The sequence below is a fragment of the Mesocricetus auratus genome, unplaced genomic scaffold (genome assembly GCF_017639785.1).
Source record: "Mesocricetus auratus isolate SY011 unplaced genomic scaffold, BCM_Maur_2.0 Super-Scaffold_4256, whole genome shotgun sequence".
Lineage (NCBI taxonomy): Eukaryota > Metazoa > Chordata > Mammalia > Rodentia > Cricetidae > Mesocricetus > Mesocricetus auratus.
Genome location: NW_024429182.1, coordinates 99361314 through 99387942, shown reverse-complemented (window position 1 = coordinate 99387942; position 26629 = coordinate 99361314). Strand labels below are relative to the sequence as shown.

At 42.4% G+C, this 26629-nt stretch overlaps 1 protein-coding gene across 2 annotated transcripts in view; it reads right to left on the bottom strand.

The window, feature by feature from the left end:
• Positions 1 to 26629, bottom strand: part of Uvrag (UV radiation resistance associated) — a 238447-nt gene that overhangs the window by 149679 nt on the left and 62139 nt on the right. For both annotated transcript variants that reach the window (XM_040758261.1, XM_040758264.1), the window contains exon 6: positions 25338 to 25420. In XM_040758261.1, the coding sequence (XP_040614195.1) occupies positions 25338 to 25420 (83 nt within the window). The remainder of the gene's footprint in view (positions 1 to 25337; positions 25421 to 26629) is intronic.

Below are 26629 nucleotides of genomic sequence, written 5' to 3'. Positions count from 1 at the left end.
AAAAACAAAAGCTTAACCTAGATTCTATGTCCAGCAAAAATATCCTTCAAAATAAAGATGATACAGACATGTTTTCAGACACACTGAAAGTTTTCAATTACCAACTGAAATGTACCACAAAAAATGCAAAAGGAAATATTTCAGACCTAAGGAAAATGATTCCAGATGGAGATGTGTCCCTGAAACACGAGAACGAAAAGCACCAGCAGGAGTCAATATGTGGACAGACACGACCTTTTCCACAGAGCAGTGTTTTATCGATAATGGCCTACATAAACAACGTGATCCCTCTAACCACAAGAGAGCTAGAAAATTCTTACTGCCAAGTGACACCTTGGCTATCTCGATGTTGTAGTACAATTTATGGATGCTAGTGGTGATGCTGGCATAGAAACAAATCTAATATATAAGAATAAATGGCACATAGAGCTATATACAGCATGAATCCTCATCAACTGTAAATGCCCATCGCTGGTTCCCACGCTCACTTTAGAGTATACACTTGCTTTAAAAAAAGAGTTTAGGGTGTAACACTATGCTGAGTTACGCTGGCAGCAGATCCATACACCTTATCATGCCCTGTGCACATGGCATATGCACATAGTACAACTGACTCACACCATTTACAATTGTATATGATGATTTCACAATGATAAAATCACCAGCAAATGCATCCCTCAGCTCATACCCACACTGCTAAACAATGTATGACTGTATTTAACCTCTTCTGATATGAATCAACCATTGATAGCAAAAATAAGAATTATGCATAAATATTCTGAGGTTTGTAACCAAAGGGAAACATGTAACAGAAGCAAAAAGGCACTGAAATCTTAGCTTTCTGCCACTGTGACAAAATACCTGAGATGATCAAGTTCTAGGGCAAAAATGTTAGCTTCAGGTTTCAGTGCAGTCAATCAGAGACCGGTTGTTTCCTGGCCTCTGATGAGGAATTACATCATGGTGGCGACCCACAATAGAAAACAGTGTCACCTCATGGAAATTACAAATAAAACAGGAGATACAGGAAGGGTTGGGATCTCAATCTGCCCTTCAATGGTATTGAGGTCTCAATCTCCCCTTCAAAGGTTCACTCCCATAATCTAACTTTCACCTACTAGGTTGTATCTGGTAATAATCCTACCATGTCCCACTGGCACCACTGTCTTTCACATGTGGGCTGGTGGGGGATACTTATCCAAACTGGCTAATGGAAAAACAAAAGAATGCTGAACCGAGGTTTCACACCAGTGAAGGTGTAAATACCACTTGGAGGTTTACATTGTAAACTTGAAAGCAACTATACAACAGAACTAATAAGACAACAAATCATAAAATCCAAAAGAAAACAGATAAAAAAGGAAAGGAACTAATGTCAAACTGAGTACAAACAGCAAAATGGAATTTAAACCCAGTGACAGCACTGAACTGTCATAAACATGAACTAAAAATGACCGAAGTCAGCCCATTGGTGCAGCACTTGCCCTGCACGCACACGATCCTTGGTTCAGTCCCCAGAACTGCTAAGAAAAAGCCTAAAACCCTATAAACCCCCACTTAGTAGGCAAAGACTGCCATACTAGATAAGCAAGGGCAAAGTCAAGGTGGGAGGGGGTGCATGCGGAGGATGGGGGCGTGTGTGAGGAGGAGTTGGGTGGCTATGACCAACACACATTGTGTTCATGGATGGAATTATGAAAGAATAATTAGAAACTATTTTAAAAAGAAAAAGTAATACAGCTTCATGTTGTCTACAAAGAACCCTTTTTAAATATAAAAATACACAAAGGCTAGCAGGTGAAAGGCTCAGAAAAGTTATGGCTTATTAACACCACCTAACAGGCATATACCTCTACAGGACACCATGATACTCTTCTAAAGCCACTGAGGAAAACCCACCAGGTCACAGACCACCCACCCGTCAGCATTTGTTCATCCCTCCAGTGGCCCCATCTATAGGACTTACAATGTAGATGTGTTGAGCTAGATGCTCAGGATAGGACGAAGATAATTAGGTCAGTTGTTTTTCAACAATCTCCTTTGAAAGGTTTAAGCATCTATTAATAATAGTAAACAGAAACTATTCATTTTCTGGTTCCTTATGGAGACAGACATAAGCATGTGCAGACTGGGAGATAGCAAATGCTAGACTGTTACAAAGCTGGTGCAGAATGTCATGAGGCAGACACTTCCATCTGTGCTAAGGAGACAGATCTGCTGTATATTTTGAATAGACTTGGCCACTAGACTGGTAAGAAAGATGAATATACGCCTGTGCAATATGACTACACCAGGTGAGAATTTCATATTCCATCTGTTTCCTGAGACACAGTCAATAAATTATATGAACAGTCTACTGTTTATTATAAATTTACCCTTTATTATAAAACACATTGTAAGCAACTGTGTGCAGCTATGGATTAGGGGAGGCTCTCTAAAGCTAAGTTACATTGTTCAGGAAGTCAGGTGTACTAAATGCATTTCTAACGTAAAATGGGCTTATGGGGGAAGGAGGCAGAGAGAAGGCTTAGCAATTACGAGCACTTAGTGCTCCTACAGAGGACCCAGGTTCAGTTCTCAATACTCACAGGGTGGCTCACAACTGACTACAATTCCAGCTCCACTTCCAGGGGATCTGACACCTTCTATCAACCTCTGCTGGCACTAGACATACACTTGGTGTATTTACATATATGTAGATAAACACTCATTCACATAAAAGTAAGTAAGTCTTAAAGAAAAATGAGTTTACTGGAAAGGGATTCCATTAGGTATCAAGGTATACACACAACCTGCTTAAAAAGAAATGTCAGAAAATGTGAATCTTCCCTCTACTCCATTCTTTGTTCCTTGCTAAACAATTCAGTAGAAAAGTCTTTGGGGAACCAAAGAAAGTAAAATTCCATGTGGCATTGGAGATATGGGCGGGGTGGGATCCTGGAATAGGCTACAATAGCCCAGGAAAAGCCACCAGAGAATCCAACTGAAATAGGACAGTAGCTACTCACTGCAGATGCAGAGTCTTGGTGGCGGGAGCCCGTGTCTGAGTGGTATGTGAAACAGCAGCACCAAGAACCAGACAGACTATACACACGAGGACCTGAGTGAATAATGAATACCATGGGGGCAAGCAGAGGAGTTCACAGTGTTGGAGGATGGGGTAATAAACAAAAAAAGTAAAACAAAAAACCCTCAAATGAACCTCTGGCTAACGTTATACTAGAACCAGAGATACCTGTATAAATTCAGTTTTCAACACAGGCAGATGATAAGAAGGATAGGTGACATAAACATATAGGCGTGTATGTGCATACCTGTATGTGTGTAGCTGTAGAGGGATGCAAGCAGAGGTAGACCGGCAGCAAAGGATACATAGGCCCAGATTCTAATTTTCTGTGCCGGTTTTTCAAGGCAGCATCTGTGTAGTCCTGGCTGTCCTGGAATTCCATCTGTAGACCAGGCTGGCCCTGAACTCAGAGATCTGCCTACCTCTGCTGGAACTAATGGAGTGTGCCACCATTGCCTGGCTTCCTGATCCTAATTTCTAAACTGCACTAAAGGAAACCAAAGTTCCTCAAATGATATATTCCAATGTGGGAGCAATGGGAAGTCTGTGGAGCATCACAGCGTCAGACAGTGAGGAAGTACTTGGAGAGTGAGGAAAACAGAGAAGGGGTTATAGTGCACACTACTACCCGCTGGCTCAAACAGAGTCTGCCTGTCTGTATTGACACAAGTGAACAAAGAGAGAGACTAGATATTTTCTTATAGCGGAATGTCAACTGATAAAAGTAGAAGAGATGAAGGAATTAGAAAATAATCATTTGGCAGCCATCATATAATAATTTAGCCAACATAAATGTGTGCTAAAACCAGTATGCAGAATTTTGACGGAAAATTATCTAAAAACATCTCCCAACAAAACTGCAAAGTCAAAAAGGTTAACTTCACAGACAAGAAAGATGGCAGCCATCACTCTGATCAAACGTTCCCACACAAGAATGCCGATTATAGGACAAATTGAGATGTGCCTTAGACAGGACTGATTCGATTACATATTATGACTTAAAATACTTACCCTCTTCATGAGGAAACATCAAACAAAACAAAATTATAGAGCACTATAAAATAACTGACCTAAGGTTGTTTTTTTTCTCCAAATGTCAAGGGAAGACTGAAGAACTGTTTCAGATTGACAGAATAAAGAGACACAGCAGTTAATGAGTGGTATGCGATGGAATCCCTTTGTTATAAAGGACATGGAGACAGATGGAGACACTTGAGACTTGACTTGCACAGATAGATTAGGTGTCAGTGATGTGTGAATGGGGACTTCCTGATTTCCATGGCTGCACCATGGTTATCTGGGAGAATGTTCTTGTTTGTAGACACTGTACTGATGCTTTTAGCAGAGGAGGGGGCAGGGAGGGAGGCTTCTATTTACTTTCAATGGTGACAGGGCAGAGCTCTTAATACTATTTCTGCAATGCTTCCATAAATTTGGAAATATTTCAAAGGAAAAGAAATATAAAATGCCTAAGAAACTGAGGCCAGGAACACCAGGATTTCAGAATCTCAATCCAAACTTCCCAAAGACAACACACCCACCAACAGCTAGTGGAAGTCCATTCATTTCATGAATGTCATCCAGCAACATCACCGAGCAGGGAGCACGTGTCTGGCCTTTTTCTCTAGCTGACATATTTCACAAGATCAGGTATCTCACAGTGACAATTCATACAGCGACAGTCTTAGTTAGAGTTTCTATTGCTGTCATGAAACACCATGACCAAAAAGCAAGTTGGGGAGGAAAGGATTTATTTGGCCTACACTTCAGCATTACTGTTCATCACTGAAAAAGGTCAGGACATGAACTTAAATAGGGCAGGATCCCAGAGGCAGGAACTGATGCAGAGGCCACAGAGGGAAGCTGCTTATTTGTTTGCTTCCCATGACTTGCTCAACCTATCTTCTTACAGAATCCAGGACCAGCAGCCCAGGGATGGCACCACCCACCATGAACTGGGTCCTCCCCCATTATCACTAAATGAGAAAATACCTTACAGCTGAATCTCAAGGAGGCATTTCCTCAGCAGAGTCTCCTTCTTCTGATGACTCTATAGCTTGTGTTAAGTTGACATACAAAACCATCCAGTATAGTAACTAATTTATTGAGAATGAATTTTCAATGCCAGTTCTATCATTAAATTGTAACATATAAGTCATTGAGGGCTTGAAGACTAGATAGGCATGATTTCTAGAATACAGAAGAGCGAATAGTTTCTGAACCTGGCCTGAACGTTCTCTCTGTAAGTGGCATAAAATGTGCAACTGTAAACTGGCTTATTAGCAGAATAAGGCATGGTTTATTAACACTATTTAAAGAAAGATGGAATAGTGTATGAATGCTAGACAACGTGGATAGGCAGTCTAAATGGGTTCTGCTAAATGAAGGAGGCACTATTCTATTTCAAGTACTAAACGTTACTCACACACAAATGGTTGGAATTCACATATCCAAACATGAGAAACAGTCTCTGGGTTCTGCTAAATGAAGGAGGCACTATTCTATTTCAATTTCCAAGTATTAAACCCACAAATGGTTGGAATTCACATATCCACACATGAGAAACAGTCTCTGTCCTTTATAAATAAGCAAATGAATAAAAGCACAGTTAAAAAACCTATTCAGGGCTGGAGAGATGGCTCAGTGGTCAAGAGAATGGATTGTTCTTGCAGAGGACCTAAGATTGGTTACTCACACCCACAATGGGAAGTTTACAACCACCTGTGACTCCAGCACCAGGGGAATCTAATGCCTCTGGCCTCCATGGGTATCTGCACTCACATACCCAACACACACACACACTACACACACACACACACTACACACACACACACACACACGCAAGCATGCACACTCACATGAACATGCATGCACAGATACATAATTAAAATGTTTAAATCTCTTTAAAAGTCTATCCATTGTTTAAGTCCTTGGGTCTGGGCTCTTTGGAAGTTGCTCTGGTGTCAGCACATCAGCATCTACCATTAGACAATGAAGCGGGTCCCCCCGGAGTCTATTTCCAGTCCTTGTACAGTGACAATAAATAGTTAAATATTACCAAGTATAAAATTATTTTTAAAATTTGATCATGCTAAAAAAAAACATGACTAGTACAAGAAGGAAATAGAGGAAGAGAGACAAGTGTGGGCAGAAGGTAAACATACTGAATTCCTCATCCCTCATGTTTCGAAGCCAAGAGCACATTATCTAAAATTCATTTGTCAAATAACAGAAACAAAGAAGTTGGTGTCGAGTTTTACAGATAACCACCACAAGTCAAAACAGAAAGAGTAAAGGTGGCTGTCGCTAAGGGGTGGAAATGGGGCAAAGTGGAGGAGGGCAGAACAGGAGCCTCCAATTTTTATTTTAGAGTTTGATTTTTTTTTAAGATGTATACTGTGAGTCCATTTTAATTTTTAGGGGGCAGGAAAGGTGTTTATTGTTTTCTCCAGGGAATTCCTGAGACCACCTGAGGCCTCTTCTTCCTGTTTCTAGAGACTTGAGCACAGACCAGCAGAACATTCACTACACTGTCCTTTGTGTGGGGGCTTGGCTGTATGTAAGGCCCTGGATGGAGTCTCCATGAAGGCTGGACCAGAATTGCCATTAGCATCCTAGCATCCCAGCATCTCACCTACGCAGCTGCAATAAACACCTGCCAAGGAATGAACGACATATGAAGGATGGTGATAGGGAATAAAACTGCTCAGACCAATTTTTACTTAAAAAGCAGTATCAAAAAAAATGGGCAAATTATAAAAACAAACTTCAACTCCTCTATTTGTGCCACAACAAATACATCTCACAAAAATTCATTTAGAAAAGAAACTTTTGATGAAAACCCACAAAAGTTTAAAAATGAAAAACTTGAAGAAAAACAGTGCCTTTCCCATTTGCTTCCTTTTAGAGAGAGCCTTTGCCACCACCTTTGCAGAGTGCAAGGCAGCAGCATGCAGGTCACCTTGAAGAGGGCCCAGGCACACACTGTGCCTTTGGTGGGGGAGTACACCATGCCCTGCCAGGGTAGCTTTAAGACTAGTGAATTTACTTATGTGTAAACGATGTTTCAAGTCTATTCAAATGACTCCACAAAGTAATTCCACATGACAACTTCTTTCTACCATCAAAAATCTACTTGTATTAAAAGGAAAACTGTGGCTTAAAAACAAGCACTGAGATGTCATGGTTTCCAAGGATACAGGACAACTTCATGTTGAGGCTTCAAAACTGGCAAGCTTGACACATGTCGGTGAATAGATGTGTTCTGAGAGTAATTATACATGTCGCCTTTTTAATGTGCTCTGTATAAACATTCCCATAACAATGGTTTATAACTTGAGGGATCGGTAAGTACGAAATTTGCTTTTTGCATCGGAAACCCACTGTCTGAAGTTAGCTATTTCACTCACTTCGATGTTCAGCTCTGAAGCCTGAAGACGCATTAGGATTATATGGCTCTTTGATCAAACAGACAAAGACCAAATGGAGCTGTGGTGCATTCAGAGCAGATGAAAGGGCCTCACTGAGCACAGGGTCTGCTGAACCCATGCATCCCGTCAGAATGAGCACAAAGCTGAGAGGAGAGAATCAGAAAATACTATCCAAGCTTGTGTAAGCCATTAAACTTCCCTGAATGTTCCTGAGCCACGTAGCAAACATACAGAGTTGCTGAAGAGGTTAAAGGGGACACAGAGCATAATCTTTATACACAACAATTCAAAATGGGGAACACCTACAGCCCCAGTAAACTGACAGCCTCGGGCAAGAGATCCCTTGAGTCTAAGAAACAGGCAATAGAATGAGACCAGGTTTAAAAACAGAAGTAACAACCATTATCAAAAGACTAATGCAGTCAGGCCTGGTGAATGCCTTAAATCCTAGAACTCCAGAGGTAAAGGCAGACAGATCTTTGCTAGTTCAAAGCCAGCCTGGTCTACATGGTGAGTTCCAGCACAAGCCAAAGTTTTTTTTTTTTTAAGGAAAAATGCAGGATTATTACAACTAAGTGTCCAGAACATAACTGGCTTGTAAAATACAAAAAGGTACAAAGAACGAAGTGAGATCCTCGGAGGCTTCACAGAGCAGAGGCATACAGTCCATATCTGGAAGACTTCTTTTAAGGAGTCCAGCAAGCATCCCTTTCTGTTCCTCTTGTTGCTCCACAGGTTCACTCTTCTGATCTTCGCACTGCCTGATAAGAGTCCAGTTGTTTTGTTTACACCTACTATATACCAAGGAATAAAACTGGTCCCTGTACTCACTGGCTTACCACCTACTGGGCAATAGAGAGTAACTGAATGGAGAATTCTATCACTGTGTGTGGTTGTTTGTCTTGACCTCCAACTTCGCTGAACTAGATGTTCCTAGAATATTAGGAAAGCACATCTCTGGTGTATCTGTGGGGGCAGTCCCAGAAAAAATGCACTACCAGAGAGAAGACCCACCCTGAATGTAGGTGGCACCATGCCACACACATGATCCTAAATGGAATATTCTGGAGAAAGGAGAATGCCCACTAGCACTGAGTGCTATCTCTTTGCTTCCTGCTACCAAAAGCTAAGGAGTTCCTCCATACTACCACTGTCACCATGCCTCCACTCAAGCTTACAGTAATGGCACCACTGGTCATGGACTGACACCTCTGAACCCCATAAACCAAAATAAATCTTTATACTCTTCAACATTTTCTCTCAGTTATTTGGTCATAGCAATGGAAAAACTAACACAGAAAATTACTACTGGGAGTAGGGGTATTTCTGTGACTAACCTTGATCATGTCATTCTGTAAGCCTTTAGACCTGGCTTGCTGGAAAGGCTTAGGCAGTGAGCAAGCACAGAGTGGTGTAAGCACTTTCAGACAGGAGTCCAGATGGGAACAGGACTACTGGGACCTGAACTAGAGGCCATTCAATATCATATTGTTGAAAGAACTGGGGTCCTTGCTGGGGTTCTGAGACTTTTAGGCTGAATTTATAGGTAACAGACTAGTAAGGCAAGGAAACCCAGTCAGTTCATCATTCAGGCTTTCATCGTCACTACAGCCAGATTTAGCCAAGTTTAGAGTGAGAACTGACAGCAAAAAGCAGAGCAAATGGATGTGAAAAACTTGCAGTTTGCTCATAAACAAAGCCTAAAGTTGGGACTGAGGAAGACATGGCTAGGCCCACTGAAAAGAAGTCATATTCCATTTGGACATTAGGAAAAATGCCTTAATGACATCCAAGAATTTGGCTAGTTCCTGCACACAGGACGAAACAATTTTAACTAATCCGAAATACTCTGAAGGCTAGGAACACAGCTTCATGGCAGAGCGCTTGCTTAGCATATGCAACGCCCTAGGTTTAATCCCCAGAACCAAAAACTTATACAACTTCACTTTTAATAGACTGCTGCTGTCATGAGGCCATCTAGCTATCTAGGGAAGTGTTTGCCTGTGTCCAGCCATCCAGGCACTGCTATAGTCATGGTGAAAGTTGTCAAGGCCACTGTTCAAACTGTCAGTCAATGTTGACATCATCATTATGTCCCTGTCATGCATTCATATAGAATAAGAGTTAAGAAGCTCAGAGATGCTTGTATCCAGACTTCAAAGGAAGACCTAAGAGGTCAGGCAGTATGTAGCAGGGTGAGGATTCCCAAGGTGGTGATGTATGAAGCTGTAATAGTGACACTGAAGACACAACAGAGACTCTAGAAAATTCAAGATGACAGGAACATGGAATGTCAGCTGAGGAAGGGTGCAGGTAATGAGAAGAGCCATTTAAGAGCATGGCCTTGAGTGGTAGCAGCAGTACTGCCGAGCCTTGGGAGTTCCCACCACACCAACACGTGTCCCAGATGCTGGACATGGAGCTTCAGGATTCAGTGACTGCCGCTGGCTATCCAGCTTGCTTTGGTCCAATTCTGCCTTGCATTACTGTTTTCCTATCCTTTCCTTTTGGAATGGGAACATGTACATTATGCCACTGTATCCTGGAAGCACATGACTTGTCTTTTTACTTCACAAAACACTGTAGCTAAGAACAATCACCGTGAGTCTCAGAGGAAACTTTGGACTCAGAACTTCTGAACAATGCAGAGGCTGTTAAAGACATAGGGGCCTTTGGAGATGAGCTGATGCATTTTGTGCTTCCCTACAGGTATGAGCCTTTTGGAGGCAGAATACTATGGTTTAAGGAAATGTTTGGGAGTGTAAGTTGACAAGGGGAGGGCCTGAGATCATCTTGACTGTCAACTTGATTCAATTGAGAAGCTCCTAAGGGATTAGTAAAGCAAACCTGGGTGTCAGTGAAGATGTTTCCAGGAAGGATTAAGTGAAGGGAAACACACCCTGAACATGGATGGCACCACGCCATAGGCTTCAGGTAGAGATAAAAGCAAAGAAAAACCACCTCCCCTGCAACCTCACCTTTTAGCCACAGTAAGGTGAAAACCTTTCTCTACAGCCCCCAAGTCATAATGTTGAAGTGCCCTACCTCAGGCCCACAATGATGCTGTACACAGTGGTTATGGACTGAAACCAAGACCAAAATAATTTTTTTTCTCCCTCAAGCTAGGGATCTTGTGTATTTTGTCACGTAAACAGAAGACTAATTAACACACTACTTGTAACATGGTGCTTCCCCCCAACCTCTTCCTCGACAACTATAAAGCCCAAAGTAACAGAGCAAGCTAAGGTCAAGATTTAAATATAGGGCTCCATGAGGCTTAAACCCACCTATGTTAAGCCAGTCTCCTTCCAGAGTCCCAATGGTTGAATGTGCCCTGGTATGGTTCCTCATGAAGCAGGGCTCTCTGCTCCTTTTCTTGAGGAAGGCTTCCCAGAATAGAATGGAAGGACTGACAGAGACAACACAGGCCCTTTCTAACAGCAGGAACCTAACAAAACTCTGTTGCTAATGACATTGAATTTCTAATACCTGACTAGCATTCTTTTTCAAGATTACTGGACCCTAATCCTTGAATTCTCAACTACAGTGTTTGTCACACAACCTATGTCCCATGGGTCATAAGGATACTATATAGCAAGGTCCTTGACTGTTAATATTGTATGCTTTCTCATAATTAAAATCATGATTGACCATGACAAAGTGCTAGAAAACCTATAAACCCAACCTAATAATGACAGAAACATCAGGCATCTCCAGTGAGACATTCTATAAAATACTCAAATCTGTAAGGGTCATCAATACCAGGAATCCGAGAAACTGACAGTCAAGAGGAGCGTAGGGAAAAATAATGAATAGAACTGCTGTGATGGCCAGGACAATGACATCTGAGTAAAGTACAGGCTTTAGGTAGTAACATGTTAATTCTGGTTCACTAATTGCAGTGAGCATGTCATACTAATAGAAAGTATAACTAATCAAGCATAGAATATATGAAAATGTGCACTATCGTAGCAATTGTCTACATAATGCTGTTTTAAATTGTTTTCAATGTCAGAAAATGCCTTTGGCACTAACAGTTACAATTCTGACAAAGTTTCAAGCTAATTTTGTAAACCACAAAATAAAGAAAGGGTAATTTGTCATAACATCAGACTCAGGCTGCTTATGCCAGCACTACAAGAAATCCAGTGCCTAAATCCTACTGGAAACTAGCCAGCAAACCAAACAACACTTTCACTTTAAACAAAGGAACATATTTTCAAAGAAATTCTGCTAAATTGTAGTTATGCCTCACAGAAACCCTGTAGCCCTCTGCTGTACCAACAATCCTCTCTTTGCCACCAGGCTCTTTGACAAAAGACACAGTTAAGAGGACACTTCTGGCCAGGTGGTGGAGGCGCACGCCTCTTATCCCAGCACTTGGGAGGCAGATGCAGGCAGATCTCTGTGAGTTCAAGACCAGCCTGGTCTGCAAGAGCTAGTTCCAAGATAGCCTCCAAAGCCACAGAGAAACCCTGTCTCAAAAAATCAAAAAAAGAAAAAAAAAAAGACACTTTTAAAATACCAATCGGACCATCTAATCCTTGTCCAGCTAACTCTGAACTGATGAAACAGTTCAAGCTTGAAGGTCTTGAAAAGCGAGCAAAGAGGCCCACCCAACCTCAGATGCTAACACTGCAGAGCGGAGGCTACCTGGAAAGATGCCCTGTGTTGAGCATGCCATGGTGAGAAGTGCCCGGCAGACCCTAGAATGCTCCTTCTCTACCAGAGCGCAACAGGCTGAAATGTTTTAGTGAGAAGGTGCACCACATTGTGGGACAGTGAGTGCTGAACACAGAATCATGATCCCCACCCTGAACACCTAGATCCCATGAAAGCCAAGACTGCCTTTCTATTTCTTTGTACTCAAAGTGCCTCATGTGACACTGGGACTGATGAATTACCAACACACTGAAAAAGCAATAACCACCTTGACACAGTGAGGAGAAATATAACATACAATGAGCTATTAGAAAAAATCCAGTTTGGTGGTATTCAGTACATTCATAATGGACAACCACCACGATCACAGGTTCTTATGTCAGAATTAAACGAATCGAGCTCCCTTACTCTCCACCCTCCCTGGCAATGGCCAAGAGTATGGGTTTGTGTCATTGTTTTACCATGTGCTGGTTTTCTCCAGGAACCACTTACTGAGTTGTCAGCAGCCTGTGGAGGGCAAACACTCGCCAACCGGCAGGGAGCTCACACTTTCCTCTGGAGCTGCACATCATCTCTCAGCGTACAAACCAACCGGCAGGGAGCTCACACTTTCCTCTGGAGCTGCACATCATCTCTCAGCGTACAAACCAACCGGCAGGGAGCTCACACTTTCCTCTGGAGCTGCACATCATTCTCAGCGTACAAACCAACCGTACTGAGCCACTTGTTATCTTCCATGGGCTCATTCACTCTCACACAGTGGCTTTCAGCCTCAGTGTCCCAACTCATAAGGACGGGGGCCCCTCCTGTTAGATGGTTGTCTGAGAACTGAGTAAGAGCAGGGTATCTCAAATTGGTTCCAGTGTCTTATCCCGTGCCTTACAAAACAGTGAGCTTGGAGACTAAGGTAGCTCCCTCACACATCTGTCATTTTCCAGACTACTGGCTTCCTCCACCCCCTAAAAGCTCTTCTCAGGCCCTTCGCTGGGCATAATACGTGATTGTGCCAGTTTCCTGGCTTGCTGCTATTACCCATAGTCCTCCAGTGGCGATTCTAGATTAGGCATGGGAAATTTCAGCACCTGAAGCTCTTCTGTCTCCATCTGCCATTACTCTAGATGCCACCTACAGCACATAGAAGACCTATGCAGTATTGCCACCTCCCTGATTCTTGACCTCCATGCAGTTCATCCATTTATTCCCATATTTTAATAATAATACCTCCAACCTAAACGCCATTAATCTCATTCTCAGATTATCCACATTCACGCTTCCAGACACCTGCAGTATCCACTCCACCATCCTGTCATCATCACCAGAAATCCAATCCATCAGTCCCCAATACCACTCCCTTTATTGTCCTCGTTTCTCTCAATCAGCTCAGTCCCAAGATTTACTGCATAAATCACTTCTTCAGCCCTTTCTTCTGGCCCCTGAACTCACACCAGCAAGACATCAATTCTCTGGACCCAAAAAGTTAAATACCACAGGAAAAATACATCCAGTACTCAGAAAAATCTCTCTCTAACTGCACAGCCTGAGCATACTCCCTGGGCCATGATGATCACACAGTTGGAAATACAAACCCTGACCTAGTGATTCAGAGACTGTAGGAATAGGGCACAGGAACTTTATATCCTGGTCCCCAACTGAAACCAACAGAGGGTAAAACTGGGAAATGTTTGGTCCAGCCATTCTGCAATCCCAGATAGCTAATTCCCTTTCTGCTCCTCTGTTCTCAAATGTTACATTTCCTCCACCATCCTCACCTGCCAGACGAACCTACTGAAAAAACAGACTCAACCCGAGGCAAAAGCATCACTCTCCCATCACCGCATGTGATGAGGGATTCTATAACTGTCCCCATATTTGCTACTTCCCACTGTGACAACACATGCACAGCCCCTTTCTGAGGCCAAGCCACCCACCCGAACACTGGACTCCCCAAATGAGGTTTGTCTGACTACTGTGTCTTCATGTCCTCACTCCCACTGACCCCTTAGCCACTCCCATCACACCGTCCAAACTATTCTGATGCCCCCACTGTACTCCAAATTGCTAGAGTCAGCATTCTGCTCTCAGTCCTCATTCTATCCAACCTGCAACCTGGCATTCAGCTGGTCCCATGCTTCAAAACACTTAATTTACAGACACTCTTGGAACACGCTGTTCTAGATTCCCCCAACCTCATCAGCCCAATTTTTTTATTAAATGGTAGGACTCCTTAAACAGAATCTGGGGGCTTTGGTGGAGGTCATCCTTCTGGCTGGCTCCTCAAGCCTGAGTTTTTGCAGGACAGTTTCCTCTTTCAGGCATACAGAGTGGAGTGACCATTTCACCAGCAGCTGCTTCGGAGCTACAGTGGGTTGGTCTGGAAAAGCAATATTAACACGTTCCTGGAGCTTAATAGCAGTCTCTGACTTACTTCCCTGGCCCTAAGATAATTAATAAATATTCACTTCCCAGGGAGGGGTCTATGTTAACTACACTGATACAATGCCTAATTCATATATCAGGCATCAACTGGTTCCTGAGATCAAATATATATACATATTTTATACATATATTATAATATATAGATATATAAAACAGCCTCATTGATATCTCCACCTTAACATGTTACTAACATACTCTTCATTTCCTATTAATGCCTACCCCCATCAAGGCATCTTGAAGTATTTGTTTTCATCGTCCATAATCCACCTAGTTACTTGGGGCAAATACGCATCCCTAAGTCCAATTTCTCCATCACACACCTCTATCTAGTCCATCAGCAAGTCTAGTTAACTGTCTTGAAAAACATGTTAGCATCTGACCACTTTCTTTTTACCCCAACTGCCACTATGCCACTCTCATCTGCAGAGACAACTGCAGCAAATGTCTCCAGTGATCTCTCTTCTCTCTGTGCCATCACCTCCCAACTCACCATACCACAGTCACTTGCTTTTTCTTACTTTCTTATCTTGTCCATGTACTTTATTCTGCGGTACTGAAATCAAACCCAGGGCCTTGGACATGCCACTACATGCACTACCATTGAGCTACACCCCAGGTCAGAAACCATTTTCTTTAAGCAATTCAGATCACATTATTCTCTTGCTTCTGGGTTCTTGAACAAGCTTCATATTGTGCATGAGGGTAGGGGATCTAAAACCCTATGAAAGATCTGGCCTTTGCCAACTCTGTTCATTGTATTCAAGTAAGACTGACCTCCTGGCTAGAGCTGTTCTTGAAACAAACCAAACTCCTTCCCACACGGGGCTTCCATACCTGTGATCTCTCCTCTCTGGAATGTTCTTCCTCCAGATGCCCACTGGGCTTACTGCCTTATCTCTTAAGTCTTTTTTATTCACATAGTTTTTCTCAGTGAAGTCCTCCTCTGACCTGAAATACTCCATTCAGCCACCCTCTGCATGTCCCACCCTGCCCTAGTTTTGCTTCTCATCACTGACTACTACCAGGGGAAAAATAAAAACTACCCAAAAGTTGTTTGTTTGGTTCTCAATATCCCTTGGAATGTTAGTAACCTCTGTGAAGACAGAACTTGTTATTTTGTCTTCCAAAGGCAGGATCTGGTACCCCTCAGACATCAGTATGTGTGGGCATCGCAACACTTGTTCTCTGGGACAGCATACCTCGCCTATCATTTTTGGCTTCCAAGTTGTATCCCTTCAGAAGGAGCTCAAAAAATCTACCAATGTAAGCAGTATAGGAACAAAGAAAGAAAGAAATCATAAGCCTTTGTCTCTGACACAGTGCCACCTTTGGTGGGTCAATTCCCAATACTGGATCTCAGTTTTCTGAGACCTATAGATCAGAGAATGAGCGAGGAGGGAGGGAGGGAGAGAGGCAGGGAGGCAGGGAGGGAGGGAGGGAGGGAGGGAGGGAGGGAGGGAGGGAGGGAGGGAGGGGCAGGGTATCTCCTGTGCAGAGTAAACAACACGAAGCACATAATGACTCCCTGGAAGAGAGTACTTGCTCAACAGACATGTATTTTATTGCTATTCACCAAATTAATCAAATAACTGCTTAAAGACAGCAAGAATATCTCCAAAGTTGTCCCTTCTCCAGGTTAAATGTCCTCTATTCCAACTAGTATTTAAATGCTCTAAAATAGCCATGATGCTGGCCACCTCCCCTGACTTTTTCTCATCAAGTAAACCAGCATTCAATCGGAATATTCCAAATATGATCTAATGAATTCAAAGTCCAAACAGCCATTATCCCACCTAATCTAGACAATATATTTTCATTAATGCACCGTAACACAATCTTAGTTCCTTCTTAAATGCTTCTGAGTCAACTGCTTGGCTTCCTCCAAAGTCCTCGTGAGCTCCACGCTCCAGCTGCCAGCTCTACTCGAGGCTCAGATATGACTCTGTCACTAGAATCAAAGAATCTCAGAAAAAGAACACCAGTGCTTCTGTGCAAAAATCATCTTATCTCCACGGTGAATGCAAGGGAGAGGAGCCTGAGAACAGCTAGGGAAGGGCACAAGGGATCACAGTGTCAGAATTATAACAGCTGCATGTCTATTGTGATACTATAAAAATATGTATTCAGAAGCCAAAGAGATGGCTCAGCCGTTAAGAGTACTTGCTGCTCTTGCAGAAGACCTAGGTTTGGTTCCCAGCACCCACATGGCAGCTCACAACTATCTGTAACTCTAGTTCTAGGACATCTGATGCCCTCTTCTGGCATCTCTGAACACCAGGTAGGCACATGGTACACATGTAGGCACTCACACAAAATTAAACACACATACACACACACAGACAAAATTTTTGTTTAAATAAAGGTATGTAAAAATTTTAGCACTGAATACTGTCCATATGCTTGCTCAGATACTACTTTCCTTCCTTGACCTCGGTACAGGTCTACTGCAGGGAAAGAATTTTGATATGTCTAGAACATAAAACATTTAGAAATTATTACTAACTTTCAATGAATGAAAGACTGTTTGCTTGCTAGACCTGTTAATCTGTTCTCTAGAATCTAAGTCCCCAAAGTAGAACTTGGCTTCTCATGTTAATAGAGTGTTTCCAGTCATAAAGAGCCAATTGCAGGAACAAGGTTATTACAAACTCACTGTCAACAGATAACATGTTAAACTCTGATTTTCTTCAAAGGTGAAGCCATCACCTTTAGAACAAAGGTGGTACCAGGGCCATCGTGATATCCTGATGCAGACAAGGTATTAAATCGTCCAAGAACTCTGATACATTCTCTTAATAAAACTGGATGTAAAAATCAAGTTATGGGTGGGGTGGGTGTTTAATGGTAACTGGTTATTTTCATTGGCACAAACATGAGGGTGAAATCACTAACCCTTGGAAAGCTGCCTTAGAACATGCCTGGCACAGCAAGAATGGAGTTACAAGGCAGCCACAAGGGGTGTGATGGTGAAGCCTTAATTTGCAGTGACATCTTAAACAAAGTCGCCTTAATCAAGTCACCCTGTGGATCCAGGCCTGGGCAGGCGCATTCGGGCAGAGATAGAGAGCATGTCTCAGGCAGAAGACCATCCAAGGACTTTGCTTGTCAATAATGTTCTTCATCTCTTCATGCTCATCTTCATCTTCATTCACCATGTTATAACATTTGAAAATTAACTTTTATGCTAAGCCAAGGATCTTCCACAGGGCTTTAGAAGAACTCATGTAATTAAACCCTATGTTTCTACTCTCTATGAATATCCAATAAACTAGAGATCCTCCTGCCTTAGTTGCCCAAATGCTGGCATTAGAGGCACCACCATGCTTTCCAGGTGTACCATTTCATATCCTTTCTTGACAATACCAAGAAAACCAAGAGAGAACGTTCCTGAGAAAACAAGAAGTCATGCCTAGCAATGCATGCCAGGATAAGGTTGGGAGGGAGATGAATACAATGAATAACTGTATATAGTAATTGAGTATAAGATTTTCTTAAAATAATAGCTTTTTCCTTTGATAGCAATACGTACTCAAGAAAAGAAATGAAACTTATAGTTAAAATAGGAATAGTTCATGCAAATGAGTGGCTATTTTATATAATATAAAATAATATCCAAAATTATCTAACATACTTGAGAGTAAATTTAGTATAAAGATAAATGATCACATGAAGAAAACCACAAAATGTTACTGAAGAAATGAAATATGAGCAAAAGGGGCAACAAAAAAACATATCTTAGATGGTAATACTAACACAAGAATGATAGTTCTCCCAAAGTTAATGTGAAAATTCAATTAATCAAAAATTTCCATTAATGGGGCTAGAGATGTTGATGGCTCAGCAGTTAAGAGCACTGGCTGCTCTTCCAGAGGACATGAGCTCAGTTCCTAGCATCCACATGGCAGCTCACAAATATTTTTAACTCTACCTCCAAGGGATCCAACATCCTCACAAAGACATGCATGCAGACAAAACACCAATGCACATAATATAAAAATAAATCAATCATTAAAAGAAACCCTACTCCTAGGATTCTAACACAGAAATAAAGTATCTAAAATGAAAAGCATATGTATGTTATGTCATACACACACACACACACACACACACACACACACACTTCAGCACTGTACACACTAGCAAAGCAAACATTAAAAATTAGAATCAGTGTAAAAATAGTAAATGTCTATCAAAGGTGGTGGGTGTGTCACTGTGCCCACTGGTGACCCTGCAGGCTCCAGTGGATAATTACAATCCAAAGGTTACAGAGATGACCCTGGTTATACTAAAATCTTTATAAAACAAAACAAAAGTCACAAATCTGGGGAGGGACTGGGCGGGGACAGGAGGGCTAAAAGGACAGAAGAGATTAGAGAACAGGAAAAATCAGCAGACAGCACCATATAGAGTGACCCTGCCAAAGCACAAAGCTGATTTTTAAAAAGTAAACAACAAAATAAAAAGACAAACCATGTCCACAAAATTATATTTACATATCATTTTGTCTTAAGTGACTAATACTTGAAAAGTTGTAATGGTATTTTAAAATAATCTTTTAAATGTTTAATTCCTTGATCCTTGGGTTGCAAAAGAAAAGTTCTAAACATAAGTACATGTAAAAATAAAAAAGAGATAATGTTGGAATAAACATGGTTGAGCTCCACCAGGGACTGTTATTAAATCATTAAAGGAATGAACTGGAGGAGTCTGTATATGCAATGTTGAGTAAGAAAACCAAGATGCAGAATCATTACTGTATACACTTTCCATCCCCATTTTGTAAACCGGTAATTAAAACCATATCCACACATAATATCGATGACATATACAGAGAGGGCTTGGGAAAAATACAGACAGCTATGGATGAGACTGGAGGTTGCTGACAGCGATGTGTGACTGGGGATCATATGTGTTCTGTGTTTGGGTGGCTTTCTGGCAAGGAATGGGAAAAGGGAGCTCAAAAAAGAAGAAAAGCCAAAAGGGGGGGCACCTAAAATTACACTAACATTTATTAAGATCCTATTGTTATGATGTATGTGCCTATCTCTCTCTCTATATCTATATAGATATATAGATAGATCTATATTATAGAGAGAGAAAAGGAAAAATTAAAAATAGAAGAAATATGTCATTATAGATAAATACAAATCACACTTGCATGGAGTACCAAAACTTTATCTCCTGATTGAGAACCTTTCTAAAACTTATTCTATGTCTCTGTTCTCCCTTTTCCACTGACACTTAACAACCATGGGGCCTGATAGGAAATGCACACATACTGGAACCTGGACAATGGTTATCAAACCTGCTTTAGCACTCAGCCATGGACCTGGATAAGCCTTCCCACTGTACTCAAATGCAGATGCCATCCGTGCAACGATGCCAGTCAGGGGTGCAGTTATGAAGACGAGTGTGCTCGGGAGGGAGGAAGCCACCTGTGTTGTATCTGCCTCCCTAAGGGCTGAAGTGGTGACCACCAGGATCCTTTTCCATAATATTGTAAAGCAAGGCTATTTAAGAATCACAGAGAACAAACTACCAATGTTTGCTTCTTGCTGTCAGTGTGTATATCTTAATACAAGCCCCCATCCTCCGGCAGCTGACTAGAAATGAGCTCACACACCCTGGGAAGAGGTTGGTCCCTGCCTTGGGCAGAGAAGCTTGACTTTTACCATAGCGACTTTGTAGCACTTACTGCATAACATGGTGCTCTTAATTGTCTGTAGCTGTCATTGTCCCCTCAGAGACAACAAGCTGAAGAGAGAAAGGAAACAAAGCTCTCCCCACACGGAAGGGCTGAGAGTCACATCCATATTTAAAGCCTGACTCTTACGCTCTTGTCCCACGTCCTATAAAATCACTCACTTACTTGCCATTGCACAGGCGGTCCCTTTTAAAATAGAAAGTTGATAGGTGAAGGTGTTCTCCACCAAGGAGGGGAGGGAATTTGCCTCTACAGAGCCAAATGAAGGCCTTTCAGAAAAACCTACAGAAAAGAGAAAGGTTAGAAGCCATAGGTTTCTGAAAACCTCAGGGGAGCAGGGCAGAGAGAAGAGGGCAGCATGGTCTGAGGACACTAGATAACTACCCAGCACATTCGCCACAGCTCTCATTTTGCCATCTGCAAACAGTAACTGAAATGACAGAGCCTGCTGTAGCCAGTGGAAACAACATCTATGTCTGGGAATTCATGGAGGTGAAAACCTAGAAAGGCCCAGGAAAGGGGGAAGAGGTTTTAAGGAAGTGTGATGGGACTGGTGGGAAAACTCGTGACTGCGAGTGGGCAGGAGGATACTGGGGATGGGACGGTCCGAGGAAGGTGGCTGAGGCTAGATGGGGAGAGGAGCTGGTAGGAGGTGGGGGGGTGGACCAAAACTAAGAATGAAAACGTCATAATGAAACCTGTTAATTTGTGTGCTGAGAAACAGTGCTGATAAGACAATCTTCTGCATATATGACACCAGGTGTCAGGGCTAACACAAAGATCAATCAAAGGGGGAGCTCCCAGTGTGGGGGTGTTGAGAAGAAAGGTGAAGGGCTAACTTGAACTCAGTAAGTGCTCCATACGTGACAGCTGTAATTACAGAGAGTGGGGCAAGCTGGGTACAAGACAATAGTTCTAAGGAGCTGTGCTCTCAGTGGGTATAAGACAATAGTTCTAAGGAGATGTGCTCTCAATGGTCTTTGAGTACCACGTGTGAGCTTCATCCTGCACATAACGGCTCGATGATTTCTAAATCCAAAGTGACCAAACTGATGCACCTTTTGACAGATTGCTCTGGCAGCAAGGTGGCAGGTGAACGGCACTACAGTAGCACAGGGGACTGCAAAGAGGTAAGACATACTGACTGCAGACAGGCTCTGGGCCTGGAACACAGGAGTCTGAAGACAGGCTCTCACACTAAGCAACTGTGTGACCATGGGTAAGCTACTAACCGCTTGGTCTTTTAACTTCCTCGCCTATAAAAAGGGAAAGGAACGGGTTCTACCACATAAGGGACATTGTATGGAAGAAGAGTTGTATCATCATCACCAACGGTGAGCCGGGCAAAGTGGTGCCCACCTTTAATCCCAGCACACCTGATTCAGCTCCTTTTAAGATGTGTGCCTGAGCATATATATGTGCACCACGTGTGTAGGAGCCCATGAAGGTCAAAAGTGACAATGGGTTGCCTAGAACAGATGGTTGGCAGCACCATGTGGGTGCCAGAGACAAACCCTGGTCCTCTGCAAGAGCAGTCAGTGTTCCTAACCACTGAGCCATCTCCAACCACCAAAGTTGTATTATTGTAAAATGTTCAATAAAGCACCACTCCCGATACCATGTGAGAAAAACTGGAGTAAAAGGACTATTAGGAGAAGAAGAAACCGGGAAGGGTGACACAGCACAAAGACTTGAGAGGACTCAGAGCCACCAGCTAAACACCAGTGAAGGATAAGGCATGCCACTGTAGTCAAATGCAGATGCCATCAGTGCAGCGACGTGTCAGTGGTGCAGTATGAAGATGAGTGTGCTCCTCTCTTATAACCATTCAGTAACTCACTACCATCAAAAAAAATTAAAGGCAACAATAACAACAAACCCAGAGCCCCCACCCCACTCTCTAATTAGCCTATGCCCCTGAAACCAGAAAGACTAGATTTAAACAACTGCTTACTCAATAGTATTTCCTAACACCTATTTACACACCACTGAAGCCCTCCTGCCAGCTTGCTCACCCCGAACTGGAGAGTAAATGACATTTCAAAGTCAGTTAAAGAACAACATTGACACCTTGTGGTGAACATCCCAAAGTATGAAACACAAGAGCGAAATGGCTCCAAATTGTCTGTTCACTGGAAAACAAATCTTCAGCCTGAGAGTGTTCTAACCGCCTCACCCCACACTGAAGGACTCTGGAAGCCACAGCTTCTCCTGCGGGGTGTTAATTAGCCTAGGTTTCCAGTGTGAGGCAAAGCATGCTAGCTGCTTTCTTGCAAAATCATGAACTCCCATCACAAGTATGTAGCTTCAATGCATGTCCTGATCTACGTGTTCCAAACTCAACAAGATTTCCTAGTTTTCCATGACACTCATGAGCAAAAAGTACAAAGAAACTGTGCATCCTAGGAACACAACAATACGGTGAAAGATATTTTTTAATTTTTATTTTTAATTTTGAGACAAGGTCTCACTGCATAGTGCAGGCTGGCCTGAAACTTACTATGTAGCCCAAGTGGGCCTCAACTTTGAAAATACCTTATCTCAGTGTTAGGGCAGGTGAGTACCACCTACACCTCCCATCCTGTACAAGTTATTAATTAGAATATACTCCTAAATAACACCAGTTGGAGACTAAGGTTCTCACTCTAGAGCTAAGGGCTAGTAACAAATGCAGACAGTGTGGCTGTTGTTGTTGCTGCAGTCAGAGTCTCATGTAGCCCAGGCTGGCCTTGAATTCCACATGTAGCCAAAGATGATTATAAACTCCTGATCCACCTGCCTGCACCGCCTAGATGCCCGCCAGGATTACAAATGTGTACCACCAACGCCCAGCTGTGACTGTTTTCTAACTATAGACCAAGCAGCAAACATGTTACATATTAAGAAAAACCAGGAAAAGAAAATATATTTTTAAAAATATCCCCATTCAGGAACAATGTTAACTGAGTAGGGAAAAGAACAAAGAAATGAAGTCTGAGAGAGACACAAGCTTCCCAGCAATCATCCCACATCCACCACAGCAAAAAACCACAGGAAGAATACTTTGAATAAAGCAGACCATGGCTGCCTGAGGCTGTCTGAAAGAACCAGTACAACATCCACTAACCTTGACAAGGACAGTTTAGGAGTTCCTGGGTGCAGGGTGATTTATTCAGGTGGCATGTAATCTGGCTCAGAAACCTGTGTCTTGGGCCTGGAGAGAGGGTTTGGTGGGTAGATGAGGGTTCATGTGAAGTCTGGGAGTGGCTAACAGGACGGTAACCAACCACAGTGTTGCGGATGGACACGTGAAGACCCCAGGAGCTCACTGGCCAACCAGGCTAGCAGAGATGCAGGTTACAGTTCAGTGAGGGGCCTGTCTCAAGCACGTAAAGAGGAAAGTGATGATGTGAAACGTCCAGTGCCTTCCTCCAGCCTCTGTATGCTACACCCATCCCGTGTCCAGCCTCTGTATGCTACACCCATCCCGTGTGCACGCACTCACGCACTTGTGCACACACACACATAAAATGTGCATACACCACCACACCCCACATACACTCAACAGAAAATGAGTCTGTGTTGTTAGGCAGAAATGAGTTTCCACAACAGTGATAGGAAACACTTGTAAATTATACAAGTTATATACTTAGTAATACCACTTCTCCCATCACAAGAACCAGAGAAGTTAAATGCACTGGAGTAAACAGGGACTTTAGAGGTACCGGGGATTGAACTCTGGACCTTACACATGGCAGGTGAGTACTTTTCCACTGAGCTATACCTGCAGCCCCACTCACAGCACTTCCTACAGTATCATATCTCTTTACCTCCTATTCTCTTCAATAACTTAGAGCTTTCAGCAACCTTTAAAGTACCCTCCTGTTCTGTTGCACTATCCCAAATGGCCTCCCTTTCCTCTGATTTGGGATTTCTATTTTTTTTAATTCTATTGGTTCCTCTAATAGGATCACACAATCTCATACTTATAACTTTTTTTTGAAAATGCTCTCTATCATTTTACTAAGAAAAGGAGGTCAGAAAATTTTAGCAGCTTATGTACATTTCAACTAATTCTGAACACTGTTAACACTGTGTCTCCAATTCAGCAGACTCAAAAGAATGTCTGTTCTAGTAAATCCTATCTGTTCTGTTACATAGCCTAAGCAGTCAAAGTGAAGGCACCTCTCAGACACAAGTTAAAAGTCACCATGCGTATATGGCTGCTCTAGAATCACTGTCCCTTAGGAGTCATTTTCACAAGTCGTGTAACCAAACGCTATGTCATCAAATATAAGACTCGAGGCTCACAAAGGGAAGGCCCCTTGCATAATGTTTATAAGATAACCATTCTTTGAGAACCCTCTGGGCTTTTCCACTAGAAGACCTATAGAGGATATGTACTGGTCTAAAATTTATGATGTGTTAGATAAACACTAGAAAAACACTACCCAAATCAAATTTTGACTAGCAGTCTCAGTTGAGGGAGCAAGGGCTGAGTGTCACTGCTAACTGGATAGGGAAATGCCTCCTGGGAAATGTTTCTGATGATCTACCACATGTGAAGCTAAATTTTTAAATCTTTCAAAGTTAATCTCAAACATTGTATATACAGACATACACATACAGAGAGCTGAGGCACTTAAGCCTCTGAGCCTTAGACATCTCCAAAGCTCCCAAGGCCTGTCAGACAGGATCCTTTAAGCCACGCCCAGGGCTGTTGGTGGGCTCTCCTGGGGAAGGTATAGTTGGGAAGATCCCAATATGTCCTCATTCTGCAGCCTACAGGACAGACCAGCCAGTACCTCAGTTTCTGTTTAAGATCTCCAGTTTCCAACTGCTCTTTCCCACTGCCCAATGAGAGGAAATGGCTTTTCAAAGACTTTGTCAAGGAGATAAACTTAAATCACTAGAGCTACAGAATTTACCGAGCTTTCACTAAAAAATGCCAAGCCTGAGTAATGACTTCTCAAGCTCCAACATTTCCTCACACCACAGATCACAAACGCACAATGAGAGAGAGCCATCCAAATCCAGGAGACTCCAAGGAGTTTCTTACCGCAGCAAAGAGAAGACGTCATAGGAATTGCGAACACAGTTCTGATCCACCTGAAGGATGTTCTTCTGTGTGTTTGAATGACCCTGGAAGACATTGGTGAAAAAAGTAAATAAAAAGAAGCAAAATCTGTGCATAGATCAACCGCGTTCGCCTTTCTACAGATATGACTTATGAAAGACCAGGGTCCACTTAAAATCTCAGAGACTTCCCAAAGTTAAGTGTAATTTCAGTGGAGCCGCTGTCAAACTTTCAGACAAGTACACTTAAAATCAATTCTTTCTCTCCATTCCCAACAAAAGAAACAGTTCCAGTTGAGGATGACAGTCAATTTCCCAGTAACAGCAGAACACTACACGACTGCAGAAGGGGGTGCTAGTCTTTCCCTTAGCCTGAGCCCCCACACCATGCTTTCTCTGGAAGCCCAAGTCCTACTGGGGAAGGTAAGAAACAAGTGTTCCCACCCATGCCAGCACCATGGTTTCTAACAAGAATACAGCACAGTGACATAGGAACAAGGCCGGTATCTCTGACACTTAAAAAAGGCAGTACGAACTGTAGGTAATACGAAGACAGGCCGCAGAGGCTATAGCTGTTGGTGCCCACCAATGTGCAAAGCCCTGAGTTACATCAGCAGCACTCATAAACCAGATATGGTGGTGTACATGCAACCATCACTTTGGAGGAAGGTCAGAAGTTCAAGGCCATCCTTAGCTACATACTGTGACCTGAGCTTCCTGTGACCTTGATTCTATTTCAAGCCCTTAATACACCAGCTCTGTGACTGTTACCTAAACCTCAGACAAGTGTTTTCTCTGTATGTAACACAGAAGTGACAGTAGTATACATCTCATAAATGTTATAGGAAAAGTTAATATTTACAAAGTGAGAGACGTGCAGCAAACTCTAAGTAGCTACTACAATCACAGTACAGATATTTTTAATTAATAATAAATACTGACAAGGATGTGAGGGAAAAAGGAGAGATGTAAATTAGAACAGCCACTATGGAATTCCATGTGGAAGTTTCTGGAAAAAGTACAAATTGCTAGGAATACATGAACTATCAAAAATGACTCAACAATAAACAGAAGATCTAAACAGACTTTGCATACATAAAGAAGTTAAATCAATAACCATAATACTTCCAGGAGAAATAAATAAAAAGTTTAAAAGTGGGGGGTAGAAGACTTGACCAGTCAATCCTAGAGTTATTAAAATAATAACAATAATAATAATAACAACAATCCATCTCAAAGTCTTAAGAGGAGAAAGGAGAGGGGAAGTTAAGGAAT